This window comes from Pangasianodon hypophthalmus, chromosome 14 (genome assembly GCF_027358585.1).
Source record: "Pangasianodon hypophthalmus isolate fPanHyp1 chromosome 14, fPanHyp1.pri, whole genome shotgun sequence".
In the NCBI taxonomy this organism is placed as follows: domain Eukaryota; kingdom Metazoa; phylum Chordata; class Actinopteri; order Siluriformes; family Pangasiidae; genus Pangasianodon; species Pangasianodon hypophthalmus.
The window spans coordinates 22,385,875-22,410,490 of NC_069723.1; the positions used below are offsets into that span (position 1 = coordinate 22,385,875).

Here is a 24,616-nt window from a genome sequence, read left to right on the forward strand (position 1 = left end):
CTATTTTTATGAAACTCATTAGCACAGTGTACCTTTAGAATTGCCTATAAAGTCCCATGAACCAGGAAGTAAATTAAGTGACATTTACAGATGATGAAGAAAAATACTGTAAACCACTGATATACTCATAATCAAATAATGGACAATTGTACTTTATTCAATTTAATTTACACTGTTAGTTATTGGGAATAATTTTCCAATAACTATACAGCTAATACTGATATTCATAAGAGCACAGAGCATTATTTAGGCGATGGAAAGTCTTGGTTGAAATTTTATGCTTTATACTTGGTTTGATCATGTATACGTCAGCTGCACAATTACAAGCTGCTAGTTTTTATGACAGCACATTAAATATAAAACCTTCTAATGGCTCCTCAGCATGCCTCTCCTGTAGTGTGTTTCATTTATATAATGAAATGTACAGTAGGGTCCAAATGACTGAGACCACTATTGTAAAATCTTATGTTTTGCATTCTTTTCCAATTTTATAAGGAACATTTTCAGTGTAACTTATATCAGCAGTAATTTATGCAAAAGAGAGAATCATAAACATATTTACATGAATTGCAGAGTGTTTTTTGAACACACGCTTTAATGGAAGGGATAAGACTCATCTGACATTTTGTACAAATTAGTTAACATAGTCAGAATTACAAATTTGCTTACATTTAAATAGTAAACTATAAATACTTGAATATTCATAATATTCATCATTTCAGACTAGTTATTTTGTTTGTTTGAATTTTTTTTCTAAATTGCAGAAAAATATGCATATGATTTTAGATTAGTTTACTGTTTGATAGAGGACACCCTTTTTTGTAAGACCCTAAACACTGTTTCTCGTATTTCCTTTGTTTTTAACCCATAAATTAGAGGGTTAAGAATTGGAGGAATAATAATAATTGCAACACCAAAAGCCCTTCTTAAGTGTGGAGATACTGATTCTAACCTGTGAGAAACCAGTAGTAAGAATACGTTAACCTCAAAACTCAGAAAAACAACTAAATGTGTCCCACAGGTTTGCATTGCCTTACTTACAGATTTTGATTGTTTTGTAGAAAGACAGGTAATTAGGATTTTGATATATGTTATCGATACCATCAGTATGGAAAAGCCTTGTACAAGAGCTATAATAACCAGGCCATAGTAATTAACCACTCTCATATCCTCACAGCTTAGCTTCATTAAAGAGGGATTATTGCAGTATGTGTCCACTATATTTGTCCTGCAGATTTCTTTGCTTATTGTGAGCACAAATAACGCCCCAATCATAGCAAAATCTATGGACCAGGCCATGCAAATAAATTTCACCAAGGTACCTCGTGTCATCAGACTGTGGTATCTCAAAGGCTTGCAAATGGCAATGTATCTGTCATAAGACATAACAGTAAGAAATAAAAGAGATCCAGTCCCATAGATGTGAAGGAGCATGCCTTGTAAGGCACAGGCAGCATAGGATATTTCTGTGCTCTGAGACAATATACTACAAATCAGCTGAGGGTAAAAACCCGTAGCTCCCATAAGGTCACAAATGGACAAATTAAACAGCAGTATGTACATAGGCTTATGCAGATTCCGTTTTACAACAATAGTCACAAGTAGCATGGAGTGGAAGAACAAAATTAAACAGTAGGTTATGATGCCAAAAATTAATGCAGAAAAAACAATGGATGGTGGTATGCCCAATGATTCCATGGTCAGAACTGCCGTGGAACGTGTTAAATTTAAATTAATAAGAGATGTGTCTTCCTCCATTGTAGCTTCAAGGCCTGGAAAAAAGTAATAATATAACAAAATATGGGTTAAGACATTTAACATGGACAAATTGTTTTATTTTATGACAGCTGTGCTTTCTTACCTAAAACAAGATGATAAGACTAAGTATGTTTACAAATAATTCAGTGAAAGTGCTAAAACATCATGAAACCCACAAACTGAACACCTCTGAGGTGATGGTGCTCACTGTCACCACACGGGCATCCACACAGTGACCAAAAATATTTGTATCCTTGCATGTTTATCCCACAGGTCAAATGTTTTTTCAAATTCCCAGTTGTGGCTCTAGGTTACGAGGGACTGTGTGAGGAATCGTCTAAGCTTTGATGCAAAAAGTGGCCTACTGGGGGGAAAAAGTCATTTAAAGAGGATTATGTTCAATACTGTATTAGTAAGTGCATCCATTTGAAATATTTATAATAATAGAATTTATTAAACACCAATCATTTCATATAATATGGCATGCTTTATGCTTTGCTTGAATCTTGGATTACTATTGTTGAGGTTTTTCCCTCTAAAATTCTCTGCACAACCCCGTTCAGAAATGACTGCCACCCTCACACCATTGGGTAGGGCTATGTAGAACCTGAAGACTTGCACAGTGATGCCCATGTAGCAGCAGTGCAAAACTCCAGTGGCATGCATAAGTGATGAGTTGAATATTAGACCCTTCTTGTAGAGTGGGATGTCATGTTTAGTTACCAAGCATCCAGCCTGCCAGTAGGTCATAGTGATCTCCCCCTACCAGTGGACTTGTCTCTGTTTGAACAAGGGAGCTCCTTGATTCTTTCATCTGTCAAAGATGAACAGTTGATGTGTCTCTCTGGAAGGCAGACTGGGTAGGATCAAGTTCATTCTGGGTAAGATAGTGAGATACCTGATTGTATACAGCATGATCAAGAATTTTAGAAAGAAAGGAGTGAATTGATACAAGTTGGTAGTTGCTGAGGTCTGTGGCATCTAGTGTTTGTTTTTTCAGGTTGATTATAATGCTTGCAGCAAGCTGCGATGCACTGTGTGTTCTGACACCTTTCTATCATAGCCAGCTTTAACCTTTCAGCAATTTGTGCTACAGTAGCTGTTCTGTGGGATCAGACCAGACGGACTAGCCTTCACTCCCCACGTGCATCAGTGAGCCTTGGGCGCCCATGACCCTGTTGCTAGTTCACCGGTTGTCCTTCCTCGGACCACTTTTGGTAGGTATTAACCACTGCATACCGGGAACACCCCACAAGGCTTGCCATTTTAAAGATGCTCTGACCCAGTCATCTAGCTGTCACAATTTGGCCATTGTCAAAGTCTCTCTAATCCTTAGGCTTGCCCATTTTTCCTGTTTCCAACACATCAACTTCAAGAACCGACTGGTCACTTGCTGCCTAATATATCTCAACCCTTGACAGGTGCTATTGTAATGAAATAATCAATATTATTCACTTCACCTGTCAGTGGTCATAATGTTATGGCTGATCGGTGTATGTTGCCATGGAAACTAATTAACTTTCTGTTGCACTTGATTCACAAAGGTAGCCTGCTTAGATGCAGTCTTAAGATAATGGCTATGTTTATGTAACCAGCCCCAGTCTCCACTCCTGTCAAGAAGGTGTTTCCACCCACAGCATTGTCGCTATGTTTTTATGCAATGTTTTTATTTTTTGCACAATTCACTCTAGATACTACTGTGCGTGAAAATCCCAGGAGATCAGCAGTTTTTGAAATACTCAAACCAGCCCATCTGGCACCAACAACCATGCCATGGTTAAAGTCACAGGGATCACACTTTTTCTCCATTCTGATATTTGATGTGAACATTAACTGAAGCTTTTGACTTGTATCTGCATGATTTTATGCATTGTTCTTCTGCCACAAGATTGGCTGATTGGAAAACTGCATAAATGAGCAGGTGTACAGGTCTTTCTAATAAAGTAGACTGTGAGAGTATAAGTAAAATGGAGCCAAAATGGCTCCCCAGGAGGTAGTATCAGAGGATGAGGACCACCTACATTATGGCCAAACACTCTTTCTTGATAGTGCTGTACTTACTCTCCCTTGCTAAAAACTTTAGTCGGATGTACAGCACTGGGTGCTTCTCCCCCTCCACCTCCTGGGACAAAATGAGCCCAGTCCAACATGTCAGGCTGCTGAACAAAAGGAACAGAAAAGTCTGGCAAAAAAGCCAGCTTGCACAGCAAAAAGCCTGCTTACACGGCCCCGTCCACTGGACAGGATCTGGCACTGTTAGTTAGGCAGTCAATGAGATGGTGACATCTGAAAAATTAAGTGCTAACCTATGATAAAAGTCAGCCAACCCCAAGAATTGCCTCACCCCATTTGGTCTTGGGTGATGGACTAACTGCCAACCTAGACACTACATGTTTGTCACCAAAAATTTATGACTACAGACTGCAGCTGGAGAAGTTGTGGGTTGCACCAGGATCTGGAACATCTGTTGGTGTTTGGCCTGCTCCTGCATGATAGCTTCAGACCACTGCCGTTGTTCATTGCACAGGTGGAGGAGGGCCTGATGTTGGGTCTGGTGGAAGCTGGCAAGAGACTTAAATATCTCGCTTAGTGGGGAGGTGTCCATGATGGTGGCTGGTACAGGTGTTTGTGTCTGTGTGAAGGAGGACTCAGGAAGGAGACCAGTGAATTTTGCTTGGCGCTTCAGGCTCCATTTATTATTTCGGCCATGATTTTCAGTGCACTTTTGATTTACTCAAAACAAGACCACACAAAAATACTGTCTCAATAGTTCATGGCTTCCGATTTGTTTAAGTTCAATTCAAATTAGATCACCATGCGGGTGTGTAAAGTGTGAGCAAACTCTGCAGGCTTTCTGTCTCTAACCTCAGCCACCACGTTATAAAAAGGACAAATAAAGCGAAAAAGGAAACTGGCAGTAACACACACAGTTGACAATTAGGATGTGTTACCTGCCGGTTTAACCGCGTCCTCTCCGTCCTAGCAGGCAATTCAGTCCTACTAATGATAACCACAATACATACATGCTTTGTAAGCTCTTTGTGGACCATGGCTTCAGCAGTCAGATGAAACCAAGAAGAGGTCAAGAAAATCCTACAGAAACAGCTGATCTTTATTTGGGGTTAATCAGAATAATTTCATTGATGACAGCTGTATGATAGTTACTTTTGTGCATGAGATTGAATGTGATTGCTTCATTCTGAGCACAGCCGCATCCACAATTCTAAAAGGGTGTGCACAATTATGCAATCGGGTTATTGTGATTTTTTTTATTTTTCCTATTTTTTTCCTAAAATGTTTCTGATTGCTTTTCACTTAATTTTTATATGTTGTAATTTTGCATTGAGGGTGGAAAAAGTTCTGACATGATTTTCATTTTTTTACATCACAAAAACTTGCCATTTTTTCAGGGGTGTGTAGTAGATTTTTATTATCCATTGTATGGATACAACATATATAAAATATACATGCAACTGCCACTGCTGTTAGAAATCATTCTCTACCTGTTCATCACAAACTTGGACTAAAAAATCTGACCAAACTGTAACTGGACACACAAATGTATTAAAATCATACTGCATCTGTTTTCAGAGTACAGGATAACACATCTTTGTACTTCTTTGCACTGGCATTTATCCCTTACTCACTTTAGACTCACTTTAGACTCATCAGCTACCAGATCACTTCAGCACTTATACAAACCAGCATTTCTCATTACTCTTTCATGTTACTAATTCTTATGAATTCTTCCAGTACTTTGTATTGTCACACCCTAAGCTTTTTTCATGCTTTGTCACTCTGGGTAAAAATATCTTACAAATGAGTAAATCAAATGTACATGTCAATTACAGTGTACAGTCATAATAATAAATAACAATAAATAGTATTTCTATAATAAATAGACAGTACTATTTCTATTATTGAAGTACTATTAAATACCATACCATATCAGTATGCAACATATTAAATTAATTACAGGTGTCTCGTCCTTTAATGCTGTCAATAGTTAACTGTCTTAATCTTTCCAATGACAATAACAGCTTAAATTGGGTTATTATTTGCTTGTCACATGTATCACGTGTGTACTTGATTCAAGTGGTCTCATGAATCAAGTGCTAATGTTGAATGACATATACAAGTGAGGGAGAAAAAATGAAAAAGAAAAACAGAAAAAGCTTAAGCTATTGATACTCAACATCAAACAATGGAAATTTGTACTTTAAAATCGATTAATTGCTTTTTGTGTAACATCAGCATGAATTCTACTTTAATTTGAGGCACTATAAATATAATGTTCCCATAATCATACTGTGTGTTAATACTGATATTCATAACAGCACAGAGCATTATTTAGGTGATTGAACTTTATGATTAAAATTTAGGTCTTCTAGTCAGTACTTAGTTTTCTCTGTTTTTATGCCAGCAAAATAAATATAAGCTCTTCTAATAGCCCCTCTGCATGCTTGTCCTGTTATTTTTTCCATTTATCTACTGAAATGAACAGTATATAAGTTAGTCATTATTTAATTGTTATTTTTGAATAACGGGAGTAGATTGAAGTTAAAAATCAATATGCATATATTCCATTGGTATGTCAGTGCATAATTTCCAAGGCTTACTTTACTTTCATGTGGTGGAAAAGCCTAGTAAATTTTTGATCATAATTTATGTAGTAAAATGCAGAAACTTATGCATGTGCATTTAGTTATTTTCCTTTTAGAGAGAAGAAACCTTTCTTTGTATGAACTTAAACACTGTTTGTCGAATTTCTCTTGTTTTCAACCCATAAATTAGAGGGTTAAGAATTGGAGGAAAGATGATAATTGAAACACCAAAGGCCCTTCTTAAGTGTGGAGATACTGCTTCTACCCTGTGAGATGTCATTAGGAAGAGTGAGTTAATCTCAAAACTCAGAAAAACAACTAAATGTGTCCCACAGGTTTGCACTGCCTTACTTATAGATTTTGCCTGTTTAGTAGAAAGACAGGTAAATAGGATTTTGATATATGTTGCTGATACTATCAGTATGGAAAAGCTTTGTACAAGAATTACAGTAAAGTAGCCATAGTAGTTCATCACTCTCGTATCCTCACAAATTAACTTCATTAAAGAAGGATTATTGCAGTATGTGTCCACTATATTTGTCCTGCAGATTTCTGTGCTTATTGTGAGCGTAAATGAAATCCCAACCAAAGCAAAATTTATGGACCAGACCATAAAAATAAACTTCACCAACGTACCTTGTGTCATCAGATTATTGTATCTCAAAGGCTTGCAAATGGCAATGTATCTGTCATAAGCCATAACACTAAGAAATGAAAGAGATCCTCCCCCATAGATGTGAAGAAGGATGCCTTGTAAGGCACAGGCAGGGTAGGAGATTTCTCTACTTTGAGACAATATACTACAAATCAGCTGAGGGTAAAAAGCTGTAGCTCCCATAAGGTCACATATGGATAAATTAAACAGCAGTATGTACATAGGTTTATGAAGATCTCTTTTTACAACAATAGTCACAAGTAATATGGAGTTGAAGAGCAAAATTAAACAGTATGTGAGGATGCCAAAGATAAATGCAGAAAAAACACTGGATGGTGGTATGTCCAATGATTCCATGGTCAGAATTGTCATAAAACATGTTAAATTTGAATTATTCAGAGATGTCTTTCCCCCCATTGTAACTACAAGGCCTGAAAATTAATAATAAAGTACTGTTTTTAATGAAATATAACAAGGAAATGAAATAATGAAATTACTATGACTATGATTTCTTACCTAGACCAAGCTGATAAGACTAAGAATGTTGATGACTAAGTCAGTGAAAGTGCTACAGTATCACAAAACCTGCAAAGTGAATACATCTGAGGTTATGGTGTTCATTATCACCACTCGGGCATCCACCCAGAGACCTAAAATATTTGGATCCCTGCATGTTGACTTCATCCCACAGGTCAAATGTTTTTCAAATCCTAGTTGTTGACTTTAGGTTACATGGGACTGGGGGGTTTGTAAGGACTCCTCTGAGCTTTGCAGCTAAAAGTCAATAATAAAAAAAACAACTAACACAATGAGGATAATGTGTATATGTGATATTCTTAAGACTGTATTATGAAGTGCATTTGGAAGCATGGGCATGAAATTTATCATGTATTTGGCATAAACAATATTTTGCTTATTCACTCTTGTCACTGAAATGGCCACCCATTGCCCCAGCCTAGTTCACACTTACACACATAAGTTTGAAGAGGCTGTTTTTATATTTTGGCCACTCTAGCTTTTCAGTGCATTTCACAAACGTTTCACCATCTACAATAAACCACAAAAACATCATGCTGGTCACGCACACTGGGTGTCTGTCCCATGATCTTTAAGTCATTTCCACAGATTTCAGTTGCTGCAGTTGTGTGTGAATAGGTAGTTTGCACAAAAGGAACGAGATAACTTATTTGTCTGGACAGATAATTTGAGGTACTTAAAATACTTTTAAAGGTGTACAAATTGAATACAAGCACAATAAAATCATAAAGTCATGGTGGAGATATTAAGACAATCATATGCCAGCATGTTGAAAAGCAACATTTTTTACTGTTCACACTGTAATGTGAAAAAGGGGTTTATTGGCATTGGAGAGTGAATGGCAAATTACTATATGTTCCATCCACAGTTTTATTGTGGATGGAAAGGCAAAATGGACAGGAAAAGATAAGACCCAAGAAAAAAGACCTAGAGTGAAAACAACAGCTGAGGTCTGAGGCCACATACCTGTGAGCTGGAGCTGAGACCTGAGCTGGAGTTGGAGACATTTCTCACTAAAAATGCAGTGAAAAAGAACAGAGTTTAGTTCATTTAGACCTCAAAACAGGTCCATTATACAAAAGAACATGCTGATAATTCCTGATAATTTGCCTCAGAAATGCTGCTACAGTGTACACCCAGCAATACACCCATACCAAAAACATCACAGAAAAAAATAAAATAATCTAACAAATAAGTTGCTCAAAGACTTTATTAGCAGGAGTGAACAAACAGGGGTGCACAAACAACAGATCTTAAAGAATCACAATATATATAAAATCACAATATACGTTGGTCACAACAAAGAATATGTATAGAGTTTAAGTGATCTCCACAGTGAATAATGTGCGGTTTTCCCACTCAGGCACTGCATTAGCAAGCAGAATGCTTCAGAGGCACTACAAAGCACATTAGCCTGTAAAATAAATCTAGTTAAACTCATGCAGGACAAGGGGCATGTGAGAGCAAAGGTGGAAGAAGATAAATGGATGGATGCTGATTGGAAATTTGGAAGCTAGTCATTAACTGCAGCTAGTCATGTTTATGAAGGGTAACGACTGACAGAGAGAGTCTGATCAAAGCACCAGTGAAGGGGAGATTGAGCCCTTCGCATCCCCAGATATGAGGCAAGGTTGTATCCATACGCTCCGACAGTTTTTAGTTTCACAGCTTGTTACAGCTTCAGAAGAATAGCTTGTTTGAGATAAACATTGTCTTTGTTACACCTCCTTAACCTGCATCCTGAAAACACAGTAAGGTCATGGTAATTTTGAAAATACAGTTAGCACCACATTCAGTACATAAAGCCCAGAATATACTGTAGCCCTTTGCATAGTCTTGGGTTTTGATTGAAGAACAGGAGATGTTTTTTTGTGTGTTGGGTAAGTTTATTACAAAGTTTTCTACAGATTTGAGGAAGCTATTCCTTCTAACGTTATTGGTCTTCAATGGTCTTCCATTTACTTTCATAGGAACACCTGTACACCTGCTCATTTATTCAGTTATCCCATCAGCCAATCATGTGGCAGCAGCACAATGCATAAAATCATGCAGATACAGGTCAAGAGCTTCACACTTAATGTTCACATCAAACATCAGAATGGGGAAAAAGTGTGATTCCTGTGACTTCTGTGATTTCATGGCATGGTTTTTGGTACCAGATGGGCTGGTTTGAGTATTTCAGAAACTGCTGATCTCCTGGGATTTTCGCACACAACACACTACTTGTTGATAAGAAAGATCAGAAGAGAATGATCAGACTTGTCTGAGCTGACAGGAAGTCTATAGTAACTCAAATAACCACTCTTTGCAACCGTGGTGAGCAGAAAAGCATCTCAGAATGCATAATACATCAAACCTTGAGGTGGATGGGCTACAACAGCTGAAACCACACAGATTCCACTCCTGTTAGCCAAAAACAAGAATCTGTGGCTATTACAGGCACAGACTCAGTGAAATTGGTCTTGTTGTAATGTTAAATATTTTGTGATTGGAGTGTTTATGGCATCAATTTTACGCTCTACTCCCGCTATGTGTACTCACCCCACTGTTTCCCATTACACTGCATGCTTCTTTAATCCTATTGCACTTTATTCATGTCCTGTCAGCACTGTATATGTATGTTGCACCTTGGGTCCAGGAGAAATATTATATCACTATATCATAATGTACTAGACATTATATATATTTGTGATGACAGTAAAGATCGACTTAACTTGGAGTTGTGGTCTCTCTATATAAAGGACATGGACCTTGCATTATTGTTTATGGTCAAATATTCACTTTTTGCAATATTCAGAAATAATAACTTTCTGTGTGTGAAAGCAAATGTGTCAGTCGTGGATTTATGTTACAGCCCTTTGGACGTAATGTTAGGCTGTGGCCACTGGGTGGGAGTACACACAAATTTATTTTTATTTCAGTTAATATGCCCTTTGCACAATTGTGAAGGTATTTCAGTATAAGATAATCAGTGACTATAATTTAGTACTAACAATGTCAATGTTTAGTTATGAAGTTGTTTGTTGGTTCGTTGCTCCTAGTCTGAGACTTCAGTCTCAGTATTATCTGAGTAAAAAGGAAGAGAAACTGGCCTTGAGACAGTCGTTGCAACACTCTATATATATATATATATATATATATATATATATATATATATATATATATATATATATATATATATATATACTTGGCCATGGAGTTCAAATCTGAAAGTACCAAAAAAAAGAACCAATAAAGGTCAGTGGACAATGTCCAGATATCCAAATATTATTTATCAGTAAGGCTCTACAAAATTCACAGAAAAATTTGTTTCATTTCATTAAAACAGCTCAAGCCAAAAGGGCAAACCAATACTCAAAGATATAATAGAGTCAGGTGATCAACAAACAGACTAGACTAGGCAGAGACAAAGATAATAGCAAACAAAGCAAAGTTGAAAATGGACAAAGAATGAACAAGAGAATAAGGCTTAATAATGTCACTCTGTAAACCAGGATCAAGACTTTGTAAAGGACTTACGTGATTCTGGGATATTTAAAGAGTGAAGATGATTGTGAAAAAAGTGTGAGTAATTAAAAGTCTGTCAACTTAAAACAGTTGTGTCAAGTCTTGTAGTTTGCTGTTGAGTTGAGGATCACAGGAGCACACACTATTGTGGACCTACATATTTTCTAAAAAAAAAATCACAGATTTTGTGGATTTTCAAAGAGAAATGCTGGATCGATTCACACAATCAATAAATGACACTTTTTAATCACACAGGATTGTAGTATTAGCTTAATGGTTTAAAATAATAATAGAGAATCCAGCAGTGGTCAAATCTATGAATGGTGGTTCTGAGTAAATTTAAGTCTACATGCAAAAAGAGAAGGGTCAAAAATGCACACTGCTTTTAGGAACTGTGCAGCTGGTTAATGAAAGCTTACATATTCAATCTTCTCTCATAGCCTTGCTAACTCGTATGCTAATTGTAATGGCACTTGAATGCTTTGCTTCATCCAAAATGTCAAATTATATTAATGCAAAGTTTTCTGAAGCTCCAGTTAAGGCACATTTCACCTAATTTCTGAATTTCACTGCATTTCCTAGCAAATTGTCAGTTACACAGGGAGAATCTCATTTTATGGTCCATGATACAATTTCTATAGCTTTGGATAGGACCCTAGCTATCAGTTATTTCTACTGTTTTTTTTCAGAGCTTGTTTATAATGTCTTTGTGGCTATAAAACGATGGTAGAGATTGAGTGGGAATTATCACAATTATCACACTCTGACAGATGAGTCCCCATCCAACAGCTGATAGCTGAAACCTTATGAATTACAGCAGTTTTTTATTTCCTTTACAAGAGAAATATGAGGCTTGTTTTGCAGAAATGTTTCCACCTGCTTTCAATTTGTGCACTTTCATTTAAAAGAAAATGAGCTTCTTTAAATTTAAAACAATGACAAACATTGAGGACAATTAATTTTTTTGTTAAATATAATAATTATTAATTTATTTAATTTATTTTGGATCAAAGGCCAGAATTTTTTTTTTTTTTAAATTACTGATGTTAATGACTCCAACCACACTACAACTGATGACTAACAAATTATTCACATCCATTATGCCAGTGATTCAGCATCAAAGTACAAAAATCAGTGGTGACTAATTTCATATGTTTCTCATGAGATATAACAGGTTTTTTATTTATTTTTTTTAGAAAGTTTACAGGGCGTCTGAGGGATGTATCAGGACTGGGCCCATAGGGATCTCATATGACTCAACAAAAAGTTTCGTAAGCATGAGGTTTTTTTTTACATTTTTGGTCTGTTTCACTTTTGTACTCACCTGTACTCCTAATAAACTTCCTGAATATAAATTATAAAATACGAATGATAAAATATAAATGATATAGATCCACAAATCCCTGCATTGCTACAGTGCATTTCTGATCTTTGAAACAAGTTCTACATTTTGGAGGAGTTCATCTTTTTACAATAGCTTTCACTTTTGAGATCTAGTAAGCTGCAACTTTAGATTCAAAATGGATCTCTTTTCTTCAAAGCCAGCAACATTTAATTTTTGGCAATATAGTGTCTTATAACTGGTTTTGGCTACATTCTAACTCCAAAGGTAAAATAGGAAGTCTCTCTGTGTTGCTTATTATTGGCTAAATGTTTTTTAGTTCTTTTATCATGCAGTCAACTGTTTGTGATAAAAGAAACCATCTTAATAATTTCCAATGTTCATAAGGTTCAGCTGGGTTCCTCTTTCACATTCAGTCTGAATCTGACAGCTAGACTTTGGCAATGAGGTATGACAGGACTAGTTCCCCATTTTAGTCATTGTGTCCTGAAAACAACTGAGTCAGCATTTGAAGAGCAAGAATCAAGACTTCTCAAGTGATCTTTCACATATATCTGTTTTAAAAAAAAAAGGAAATCGTTTAATTATAATTGTCAACTGAGACAACATTAGGATTAAATAAGGCCTGTTTAATGTAATAATATCTATTTTTTTGATATGTTGAAGGTTCAATGAATCACCAAAATCTTATTTGTGTGATTATAGATCATGTGCAGACTGTGGCATTAAAAAGATTTTGGTGATCTTGAAAAATATATATATAAATTTACATGTTGTTTCACACATTTTTCACATGTGATTTTTTTTACACACGATACATGTTTTTTCACGTGGGATTTTTTCATATTTGATCAAATACTCTTCATCTGGGAGATGTTGGAATGGACTTTCACAGGCTTTTCAGGTGAGCACATATTACTCACGTAATCATAAATATCACAGAATCTCTGGATCAAATGCTGCAGATTGAGTGAAATCTCATTCAACTATACACTATTGCTGCCTGAAATTAAAGGCCAGGGTGTTTTTTTTTTTTAATTGCTGATGTAAGTCTCACTAACAGAATACTGGACACTCCAACACCACCACAACTGATGACTAACAGACTGTTCACATCCATTATGCCAGTGATTCAGCATCAAAATACAAAAATCAGCAGTGACTAATTATATGTGCGTTTCATTACAAATCATGAGACGTGGTCATAGGACAGTCGTAATATTTTTTTAGAAAGCTTGCCAGAAATCACAGGGCGTCTGAGAATAGAGGAGTGCATCAAGACTGGAATTCCACAGTACTCAACAAAAATTGTTGCACAAGTGGGAGATATGGGTGATTTGGTCAGATATCAAAGCTTGTGGGACAAAAACATTTGCATTTGCAGCATCCTTAGTAACTGCCTGTTCAGGGTTGTGGTGGTTTGCATTAGGCTACTAGTTTTGGGGAATAAAACCAACAAAATTTGTTAGAAAATGTTGCAGGTAGGAATAAACAAAAATAATGACTGCATGAGCAAGATTAAAAAAAAAAAAAAGTCCCATGCACATATCTCGTATGAACTGGAGAGACGCAGCTGAGGTTGAGGAACTGTCAGATCCAGAATTATTGGGGTCCATGCTTCAGAGAGGCTCATAACTGAGTCCTTAGGGGTTTTTTATACAATAATGTTTGAAAAAAAAAACATCTTCAGTAAAATGATTTTATAAAAATACACAGATCTTTTTACGCTCAGGCTTTGGGTTCAGGTAGGCATTCACAGCCTCTTCGAATACTTCCTTCACCCCTTCTTGGTTGAGAGCTGAGCACTCGAGGTACTTGACAGCCCTGATTTCTCGAGCCAAAACCTTTCCCTGCTGCTCAGTGACAGGAGTCAGTTTCTGTTCCTTTAGTTTTTGCAATATTTCCGGATCGTGTCTGTGGTCTTTTTTGGTTCCTACTAGAAGGATGGGTACATTGGGGCAGTGTTTTGATACCTCGGGATACCACTTCAGCTTGATATTCTCAAAAGAGGTCATGCTGGAGATGGAGAAGCAGATGATAAAGACGTTGGTCTGGGGATAAGATATGGTGCGCAGACGGTCGTACGCTTCCTGTCCGGCCGTATCCCATAGATTAAGACTGATGGGTTTGGACTGCACTGTGATCTCTGCGCTGTAATTGTCAAACACTGTAGGGACATACTCCTTGGGAAAGGCGTTGGTGGTGTAGGAGATTAGAAGGCAGGTCTTTCCGACAGCTCCATCTCCAACCACCACACACTTGATGCTTTGCATTTTGGTCCCTCTTCTTCAGACACCTGAAAAAGGCGTACTTTTATTGATAGCATGTCAACTATTAAAACCAGCGTTAATAGTTCATAGTTTGAGGTTCAGGGTTCATAAGTTACAGGAAATTGTATGCTCATAGCAAAAATGTTAAGTCTCAGTCAGTAATCAGTCAATCAGTTAATTAATCTAAATAAATAAATACACTTTGTTTATATGGTGCTCTTCATGCATTTAAAATGCAGCTCAAAATAGGCAAATAATAATAATAATAATAATAATAATAATAATAATAATAATAATAATACTAGTAGTAGTAGTGACAGAAAGAAGAACATCATATCAATATAAAATATACATAAGCATAATAAAAAGTAAGAAGTGACTAAAACTACTGTAATTAAATATATTAAAAGTAATGTGCCAGTAAATAATAAATGCTAATGAAAAATATGTTTTTTGTTTTTACATCAGTGAGAGATGGAGACTAAAGGATGTTTAATGGTAACGTGTTCCAGATCTTCGGTGTATAAAAGCAACACTGCCACATCACTCGTTTTAAGTTTCACACATGGAATATGGAGAAGGCTAGCAGGAGATGATCTCCAAGACATTGTTTTTTTGGCATTCAGAGATGTAGGAAGGTGCTGCCATGAAGGATTTAAAAACTAATACGAAGTAAAGAATAAAACCAGTGACAATGTGGTCAAACCAATACCACCTTGAATCAGAATATTTTCCCATAACAGAACAGCCTGAAGTGTTTTATTCCTCTTAGATCACAGCAATTTGCCAATAATTACAAACTTTTAAATTAATCTTGTGCTGAGTTAAAAGCCACTCATGGCATTTCAAATGATCTTACATCTATACTGAAATAATTCTTTTATAATATAATGTAGTTAAGTTAGGTCATTTAAACATTTTAACGCTTTGTCCGCTGTCGTACGTACGGAATGTGTAAGTGCTCTTCTCTGTTTTGATGATGTCATGGCGCAGGAGCATCGCAGACATTTTGATGGGCGGAAACTGACTACAAACTGACATGATTAGACTTGTATCCGTTTCACCAAGGCACATAACCATCCAACCACTTGATGAAAGTGTGATGTTCACTGTGTGAGGAAATCTGCAAGTGAGGTTTTAGTCATCTCTAGGCAGACTGACTGTTTGTAGCTCAGTGTTTGTTAAACTGGCGTCTTACACAACACTTCAGGAAACGTAACTGTAGATGCATAAGGAAGATAGCGTCTATGAAATTTAAAAAGAAAAACATTTTAAACAAGTAAACAAAAACATTTCCACATCGTTTTAGTGGAAATAGTTTGACAACTGAACAGGCTGAAAACTGCTCAACCACACTGACACATGACGGGTTTTAGCAGACTGACACACATTTGAAAAATAACTTTTGCCTATTCATATAGTACACAAGCATTGAAAAGAGGAAACATCCAACAAAACGTTTACTAGACACAAAAGCATAAAACATACATTTTTATAAGTGACTATAAAAAAAGTATATTTCTGTAATAAATTGTAACTTAAAAGTAACTTTTTCCTCCCACCCAGGTCCTGATATTGTCTTGTCTCAGCTCTATGTGAAACTAAAATTAAAAAATATATATTAAAATTTAATGGTTGAGAGCTTTAACATACCCAGAGCAAGGTGATCCTGTCTCTATGGCGTACTCTGCTTTATCTGTGCAGAATTTAATCCTCAAACATTAAAGTCGTCCTTCACACCCACACCACTATACAGCCATGTCAGCTACATTCACTTGTGTCTTCTAAACAGAAACATTGCGGTGCCTGAGTAACACAGTCATTTTGAGGAAGCAGTCTGTCGCACAAGGAGCTTTTTTTGAGTCTCCTAATGTGCGTAACAGGATTGCAAAATAACTAGTGTAAAGATAACTAGGGCAAAATAATTAGCCAATAAAACACTGTAGACAGTGTGAGATTTCTGTAGAGCACTTTAGTGTACATGTTTATAGGGTGAGGAAGAAGAATGTGTACTTTGTTGGTAAAGAACACAAAGGATTTGTGTGTGTTGCTGTTTAAAAGAGCTCACAGAGAATCAATGCAAGAGCTCAGCTATTCTGGGTGAAAGCATGTACAAGTGCGATGGGTACTGTACCAGTTGATTTGTTGTGTCATATTCAGGCTATTAGTACACATCCTGTACATATTTCAGCAAAGATAAGATAAGATATACAGAAGAAAAATGAAGAAGTTGTGCTTAAAAATGTCATACACGTTCCTTTTAACCCTGTAATGAGTCCTCACTCTCATTAACACACACCTTCCCTATTACATTCACTGTAGATACTGAATAATGTGCTTTAAGTAACGAATGAATTACTCTGAGACATGCTATTATAGGAAACTTATCAGCTTTGGGTGGTAGCAGGAGGTCTGTCATCAAACCACCCCAATGTTGATTATTTTCCTATAACAGCATGAGACGGAGTGATTTATTCCTTATGGAAAGTACATTATTGAGTAACTACAGTGAATCTAATAGGAAAGGTGTGTGATAATGAGAGTGAGAAATGCTGATAGTGAGGAGAGTGAGGACTGCTGTTATTCCCCTTCTGCCATTTTGAAAAGAATGACTCATTTATATATAGTTACATATCATGTTGTGGAACGTTCATGAAAAAGTTAGTTTCTGTTATATTACAGCAGCAATACACTGTCTTTCTCTCACCAGTGTCTCTCTCTCGCTCTCTTGAAAAAAAAAAAAACAGCCTGTCATGTCACCGAGAAACTACAAGTGTAAACTCCTCTGTCCTGAAGATGAAAAACTTAGGCACAGCTTTATCTCTGACTGTTACAAAGCACTGACATTGGAGACTCCTTCCATAAATGTGTCCTTTCAGAAAACTTCACCGTGGCACTTATTTTCTTTTCTCTTATTAGGCTTAGTTTTCTTTTTTTAAATAAAAGTAATCCATTCATTCATTCATTCATTTTCAATAAGAGTATTACCCTGATCAGGGTCGGTCTGGGTGTAATGCAGGAGAATTCAGCCTAGATGGATTGCCAGTCTATCGCAGAACACTATGCACACACACACACACACACACACACACACACACACATTCATTACACTTAGGGACAATTTAGTATAGCCAGTCAGTTTACCTGCATGCTTTCGGAGAGTGGGAGGAACCCAGTGAATCCACAGGAAATCCATGAGAACACGGGGAGAACATGCACAGAAACTCCACACAGACAGTAACCGAGCTCAGGATGCAAGGCGGCAATGCTGTAATAATAATAATAACAATAATAATAGTAATAATAATAATAATAGGTCCTGGGTTCAATCCTGAGCTCAGGTTGCTGTCTGCGTGGTGTTTCATGTGTTCTCCCTGTTGTTCGAGAGGGTTTCCTCTTGATCCTCCAGCTTCCTTCCACTTCCCAAAACAGGCCACTAGGTGGACTGGCTATGATAAATTGCCCCTGGGTGTGAATGAGTGTGTGATTGTGTGTGCATGGTGCCCTGTGAAGACTGAAACATAATAAACATACAGTAACTGAACATAATGAACATACAGTATAACATACAGTGATCATTTGCATACAAAATGGAAGCCATTGGGGAAAAAACAGGAAGCACATTTTCATATCTTTTTAATATTAAGCGTTTTTTTTGTTTGTTTGTTTTTTATATTTAATTATTTATATAAATTAATTATGTGATCTATTTCTTTAAGGAGTTATTCAAGCTTTGTTTGTGATTATAATATTTGACATAAAATATTACACACATTCAAGACAAGCATCATTTTTTTCATGTTTTCATAATATAAGGCAATATCTTTAACAATATCTGAGTTATTGACTATTGAAAAGTTAAATGTATGACATGCTATATGGAAGAGTTGAAAATACTTGAGGAACTGTACTTTGTTACTATACTAAATTGTTATTTTGGGGTATTTATACTTTACTTAAGTGTTATTTACATTTGTTGATTACATCTCCTTAAAAAAGTTACTTTTTACTCTTTACATTTTTGTTTAGACCTTCAAAGTACAAACCTCGAAGGTCTCTTCTGCTCTCATCCAGCCAATGGCTCTACGCTATATCATTGAGATCCTGCACAGTTTATTTATATTTCAGGATAAAGTATCTTACTGAAGTTATCAGTGTAGGAAGAAACTATCAATAATCACGTCAACTCGTCATCTGCTGTGGCCTTCTCATGCTACACAATATAGTTAGCGCTGTAGCTATCAGTGTGCGTCTGAAGAGGGATAATCCACACGACTGCAGTGTGGAACTGGAGGATAAGCGCCCTGGATAAGCGCCCTGGCCCTACCTCTGTAAAGTGTAAATATAAAATGAGCTGTCTTGTTTACATTTGTTAACATTAACTGGCTTTAATTTAACCACTTAAGGCGGTTTTCTTTGCTAATGGCAGGTTAGAGAAGCAGTAAGTATCCTAAATATGCTAGACAAATTCTAGCTAATGGTAAATATTGGTTATTTACAGGACATTGTACATGACTGATCCATGTTATCCAAGTACATACTGAGTAAAGCTGTGACTGAGTAAAATGTATTTCTTCATTATGCTTTATCAGGAAACATTTGCAGGTATTTAAAAAGCTGTTGTAATTTTAGCACCTGTACACTAGGTGGCAGTGTGGCAGCTTTTACACTGAAACTCCCTCTGCAGTCCAACACACGATGTGCAGGAGTTTTCTTTTAACACCCTTATTCCGCACTGAGGTTCGCGTTAGCGCGTCATACTTATCAGCAGTCTGCCAATTAGACAGCGATAGTACAAAGGACTAGCCAATCGTGATGCAGAGAGCGAGTGTTACTAGCCAATCACAGGCAGGAGGCGGGATTTGTTGGAATACAGGTGGGAATAGAATAACAGCGTTCACTGCAGTCAGTGTTGCCAGATCCACAGATTACACGCATAATTGTGTCAATTTTTAACTTCTTTTACTCCTTTTTTTTCAGCAGGTTTGATGTTAGGTGTTTATGTACATTAATTCTATCAATTATTTCTTCTTCAAATGAAATAAGTGAGCATTTTTCTTAATGTAAACAGTAAACATGTGTACTCTGGTTATGATTAAGATGAATGAAAATCGCATGCACTAAAGGATTTTCTTATAAATAATGAACAAGCTTGAACAAGCAGCAAGCATTGATGATGTTATGATGTTTAGGATGGAAGGAGGACACGAGGGTGTTTGCAGTTTGCATATTCATCGAGTTTAATGAGCAGTGATTGGAAATCTGAATCTTTTCAGTGAGTCAGTTTATTTGACTCAGCTCACCAATGGAGTCGACTCTTTCAGCTCCCAAACAGATCAATACCTTTTTTTTTTCCCCATTAAAAGTTTGCAATATATTTTTTTCTCAAATGATTGTTCTTCTTTGCCTGACAGAGGCTAAAATTGTTTCATCAACTTATAATGACAAGCTTTAATCAACAAAATGACATTATTTGTATTAAAGTAATTGCTGAATAAGATTACAAGGCACTACAAACATGGCTGATGAATATGACTGTGTTATTGTGCTGTTGTGTCTGTGCTTCATTAAGAAGATTCATTTCCATCCTGGTCAGGAGTGTAGTGAAGCGGGTAGCGCTAACCAGCTCACAGCTGCAGGATCCTTGTTGCCCGTGTGGAGTTTGGCGTCTTCTCCCCGTGTCCGTGCTGGTTTCCTTCGGGTTCTCTAGTTTCCTCACACCTCCCAAAAACATGCCAGTAGATGGACTGGTCACGATCACTGCCCCTAGATGTGTTCATGTTGCCCTGTTCCTGCCTCAAGAACAGTGCACCTGGGATAGACCCCAGATCCGCCATGATTCTGACCAGGATAAAGCACTTACTGAAGGTGAATAAATTAATTTCCATCTACTAATATACTCAAACACATACAGTACATCTTTAGCATGCGGCAATGCAACAGACCCCAAACACACACACAGACTCCAGCAGATGTTGAAAAGTGAAACATTTTGAGTAGATTACACTACAAGACTAAAAAAAAAAGGCTTATATATATCTAGATTCAAAGAGTTTATGAACTCATTTATGAATGACACATAACTATTACCCTACATTTACACTAGCAGTAGAAAAGTCGCTAATTGTGTCGTTAATGGTTTGTCTCTTGTGGATGTGTAGCCACTGCTATTGTTGCCGCTAGTGAGCGTGGCCTGTCTAGTGTGTTTTTTTTACACAGTAGTAGCTTCTATACTTCTTAAGCTAACTTCTAAAGCTAACACAAATTAAATCCAATCAAATTAAATCTAATCAGTGTGGAAATTGGTTGTTCGTACTAGCTTCGCTGGCAGATTAGCAAAGCAATCTATCCACAGCGTTTTCTGCTACTTCCTTCTAAGGAAGTGGTGTTTTTCTACACAATGTTACTATACACATTTAATGGAAATGAAAGGATGAGATGAAACCACGGTTATATGTTTTTATTCCATTTTGGCACCTGCCAAACTGCAAATGCAAACGAATAGCAGGCAATAGTCAAAGTCGCGAATGGGAAACTGAAGGAACGTTGGGCCGCATGTGCCATAGGTTTGGTTTTGATCCATTGACCTTTGGGTTATGAGCCCAGCCCGCTTCTGCTGTTCCACGCTGCTAACTCTTCACCCCAGATGGGACTTAAACCCATAATTGCTGGTTTAGGAGGCCAGTGACTTATCCATTGGCCACTGGTGCCATAGGTTGGGGCCGATGAATCATTGGAGACTAATTTGCAAAGGTTTGAGAAAATCTGAGTTCAGACGTCACTTGTTGGGCTGATGCTTTTGGACACTGTTTCTTTAACATACTTAGAAAATGAACAGTTTTCCTGTCACTTGCTGCTGTGGATGTAAGGTAATGCTATTGTTCATATACAGTATGTGAGTCGGCTTTGATTCACCTACAAGGGCCGACTCGATGAACCGAATGAAAGAGCCGACTCGATGAACCGAATGAAAGAGCCGACTCGATGAGCCGACTCAGGGAGCGACTCGTTCGCGAACCGCACACCACTATTAATGACTAACGGTTTCTTGCCTTTTATTGCTAATTTCTTGAGCATTTAAAGCGCACTACATTATTTATTGTGTAATATATATAATTAATAATTGAATATGACATTTTTTAGGGTGTAAGGATACGTTTTTATGGTTTAATTTGAGTATTTTGTAATAAAAGATCTGGCAACCCTGTCTGCAGTCTTTCAAAAAAGCGTGCTAGTGAGGAGTGAGGAAGCGGGGGCGAGTGTGAGGGGGAAACAGGACAGATACACAGCCTGTCTTTCAGTGCACGCTGAAATTTGGATATCTGAGGGATTTATTAAAAGGATTAGCACAAGTCTGTCTTGTAATTTCCTGAGTTTAGCTGGTGAGAAGCTTTTCCCAGCAGCCGTCTGTTGGCTGGTGTACAGGCACTCCGTACTGATCCATTGCAATGCAGGTCGAGCTGAGCTGAGCACAGACAGCTCACTCCACTACACTGAGCTGTACCAAGCGACGAGCTGATCTTATCTCTTATTTCTGAATTAAACAACCAGGAGGACTGGTTCTAGTGACTCTAACAAGCGTCCAGGCTGTCAGCTGTGTTTGCAGGGTGTCTCAATGGAGAGCTGCGGTCAGGACTCTCCCTGGAGCTGGAATAGGACATAAAGGATCCTGTGAATTTTTTACATCTCAAGAAGTCGACGCAAATCTGAGGTATCACACATTATTATTATTATTATTGTACATTTTTTTAATACAAATACTATCAATTTCTTCTAAAAGTGTCACTCTTTTCTCTTTGTTAACGTAAAAGACACGGTTTTTAATACGACCTGCCTACCTGCGTAATTTTATCCATTTTAATCTGTTAGCTTTTCTTGCTATGAATATTTACTGTATACTCACTAACTGTCAGTTATTTTAAACAAAAATGACGGTTGGTGCTAAAATCGCGAGCTAGCTCGTGAAGGTCAGGGTTGCCAGATTGAATGCAGTAAATTCCTCCTTGTCACGGTTTAAAGCGATTTAAACAAATCCTAGTCACAGTTTAAAATGTATAAATTTCACACTAAATCGTGCAAGAATGCAACTCTATTACATTACAATTCATTTACGAAAATTTATAATCAATCCAACTTGATTTAAATTGTGCACGCAGAATATAAAAGTCGCACAATCTGGCAACACAACGTCGTGTCATGGCGTTTTTCTACTAGCATGGCTAGCTTAACGTTAAATGTCGTGATATGTCACTGAGTGATACCTTGCTTTTGTTTCTGAATGTTTTCAATGTTTATCATTAAACCTCAATAAACTAAAAGACTTGTCATTTATGTGTAATATATTTTTTTAAAGAAAGAAGACGCAAAGTTTATCTAATGACACCGAAGGAATTAGTAGCTTTGAACTGAAGGAATAGCAGCACAGATAGCTAAGCTAACCTTGCTAGCTTGCCACCTAATCACCTCACAGGTGGATATGCGGTATAATGTTACATAAGCATTAAAATAATAATAATAATAATTAAGAGTTGTTTGAGGGAGAAAATATTTTCTATAAATATAAAGTTGAGTGCAGAATTTTGCTATCACATTGTTTCTGGGGGGAAGAAAATTTGTAATTACTTCAGTTTTACGAAGAGGTAGGCGATTTGACAAAAATATCATATCACGATATTTATGATATGATCACGATTTTATTACAACTTTATTCTCGAAATATTCTGGCTTTATTCTCGAAATATTCCGACTTTATTCTCGAAATATTCTGACTTTTTTTTTCTTTAAATGTTACGACTTTATTCTCGAAGTATTGTGACTTTATTCTTGAAATTTTGCGACTTTTTTCTCGAAATCTTGATTTTCTTTTTTATACCGAGGCCCTAAATGACGTGATATGATTCCGATTAAAAGATGTTGATTAATTTCCTATAACAACAGTCTTAACAGTAGTTCCAGATCTTCCACACCATTAAACGTAACTATAAACGGATAAAATGTACATGTTGTACTTTAATAACTAAATCAGCGTATTGCTGTGGTATGAGAGGAATAAAATGTTTTTGGAACATTTTGTCAGAGAAAAATAACCAACTTAGGGTCCAAACATTAAAAGATGTAACACTCTTATATCTAAATGTAAAGTAGTTTATTGATACCACTATCGTGGAATAACATACTCAGCATATTAAATATTTAAAAATGCTATTTATTTAGCAATTACACACTGTTCCTTTTACCAACACAACAAGCAGGAACAAAATACCTGACCTCAGCATAATAGTTGCCCAATTTTCTAACGAACTCATTACATTATAAAGAAAAACACACCTTGGACAAGCTGAATAGGGTTTAAGTAAAATTGAAAACCCAATTGACGTCTGTTGGAGAGTAAATATAGACGAGTTCGATTAATAGATTTTTACAAATACTGCCATATATATTCACACCGTCAACAGAGTTGGGATTTTTAAGTGTAACTTTAAATAAACCTGAACTCAAAGTGGACATTTTTTCTTGTTAGCTCATGTCTTTAGAAGGCTTGGGACGATTGACGATAGTTTCGGGAATCTCCAACAGATTCCACCCAACGCAATGCCTATCAGGTTGGACGTATTAAATGTGTCTGCAGCTTTAAGATCAACAAAAATAAATCATGTCATATCATGCAAATGTGTTTCCTTTTCCCCTATTTTGAATCTTATACAAACCCTAATAACCTGCTATCTGACTTCAGAGCAGAGCAACAAAACATCCTTTAAAGATTTAAATAAAAAAATGAAACGGCGTGTTGTTTATCAGGGCAACATCGCTATACGTGTTCGCCACAAGCACGTGCTCATGTAGATTAGATAATTTCATAAATTTTTTTTTGTAAAACTTAGTTACAGCTAATGACTCCTTGTGCTTATTTATAGTCACGACTTCAGGTGTTGTGACCTTTAAA

At 36.7% G+C, this 24,616-nt stretch overlaps 4 protein-coding genes across 5 annotated transcripts in view; 1 reads left to right on the plus strand and 3 right to left on the minus strand.

The window, feature by feature from the left end:
- Positions 1-792: 792 nt before the first annotated feature.
- On the minus strand, positions 793-1,764 carry LOC113539118 (olfactory receptor 52B2-like). The gene has a single exon (XM_026934675.3). It carries the CDS (start codon positions 1,756-1,758, stop codon positions 793-795), a length of 966 nt encoding a protein of 321 aa, XP_026790476.3. The 5' UTR covers positions 1,759-1,764.
- A 4,710-nt stretch (positions 1,765-6,474) lies between these two features.
- On the minus strand, positions 6,475-7,434 carry LOC113539119 (olfactory receptor 52B2-like). Its single transcript, XM_026934676.3, has one exon. The coding sequence runs from the start codon at positions 7,432-7,434 to the stop codon at positions 6,475-6,477; it is 960 nt and encodes a 319-aa protein (XP_026790477.3).
- Positions 7,435-13,611: 6,177 nt separating this feature from the next.
- Positions 13,612-16,475, minus strand: rhoga (ras homolog family member Ga). Its single transcript, XM_026934617.3, has 2 exons — positions 16,327-16,475; positions 13,612-14,699 (listed from the first exon to the last, which is right to left on the minus strand). The coding sequence occupies exon 2, from the start codon at positions 14,674-14,676 to the stop codon at positions 14,104-14,106; it is 573 nt and encodes a 190-aa protein (XP_026790418.2). The 5' UTR covers positions 14,677-14,699; positions 16,327-16,475; the 3' UTR covers positions 13,612-14,103.
- Positions 16,476-21,876: 5,401 nt separating this feature from the next.
- The window catches only part of stim1a (stromal interaction molecule 1a), a 56,854-nt gene continuing 54,114 nt past the window's right edge, over positions 21,877-24,616 (plus strand). Inside the window, exon 1 of one of the 2 annotated variants that reach the window (XM_026934762.3) lies at positions 21,877-22,384. The gene's annotated coding sequence lies outside the window, so the exon portion shown is untranslated. The remainder of the gene's footprint in view (positions 22,385-24,616) is intronic. The other variant, XM_026934763.3, reaches the window with a different exon arrangement.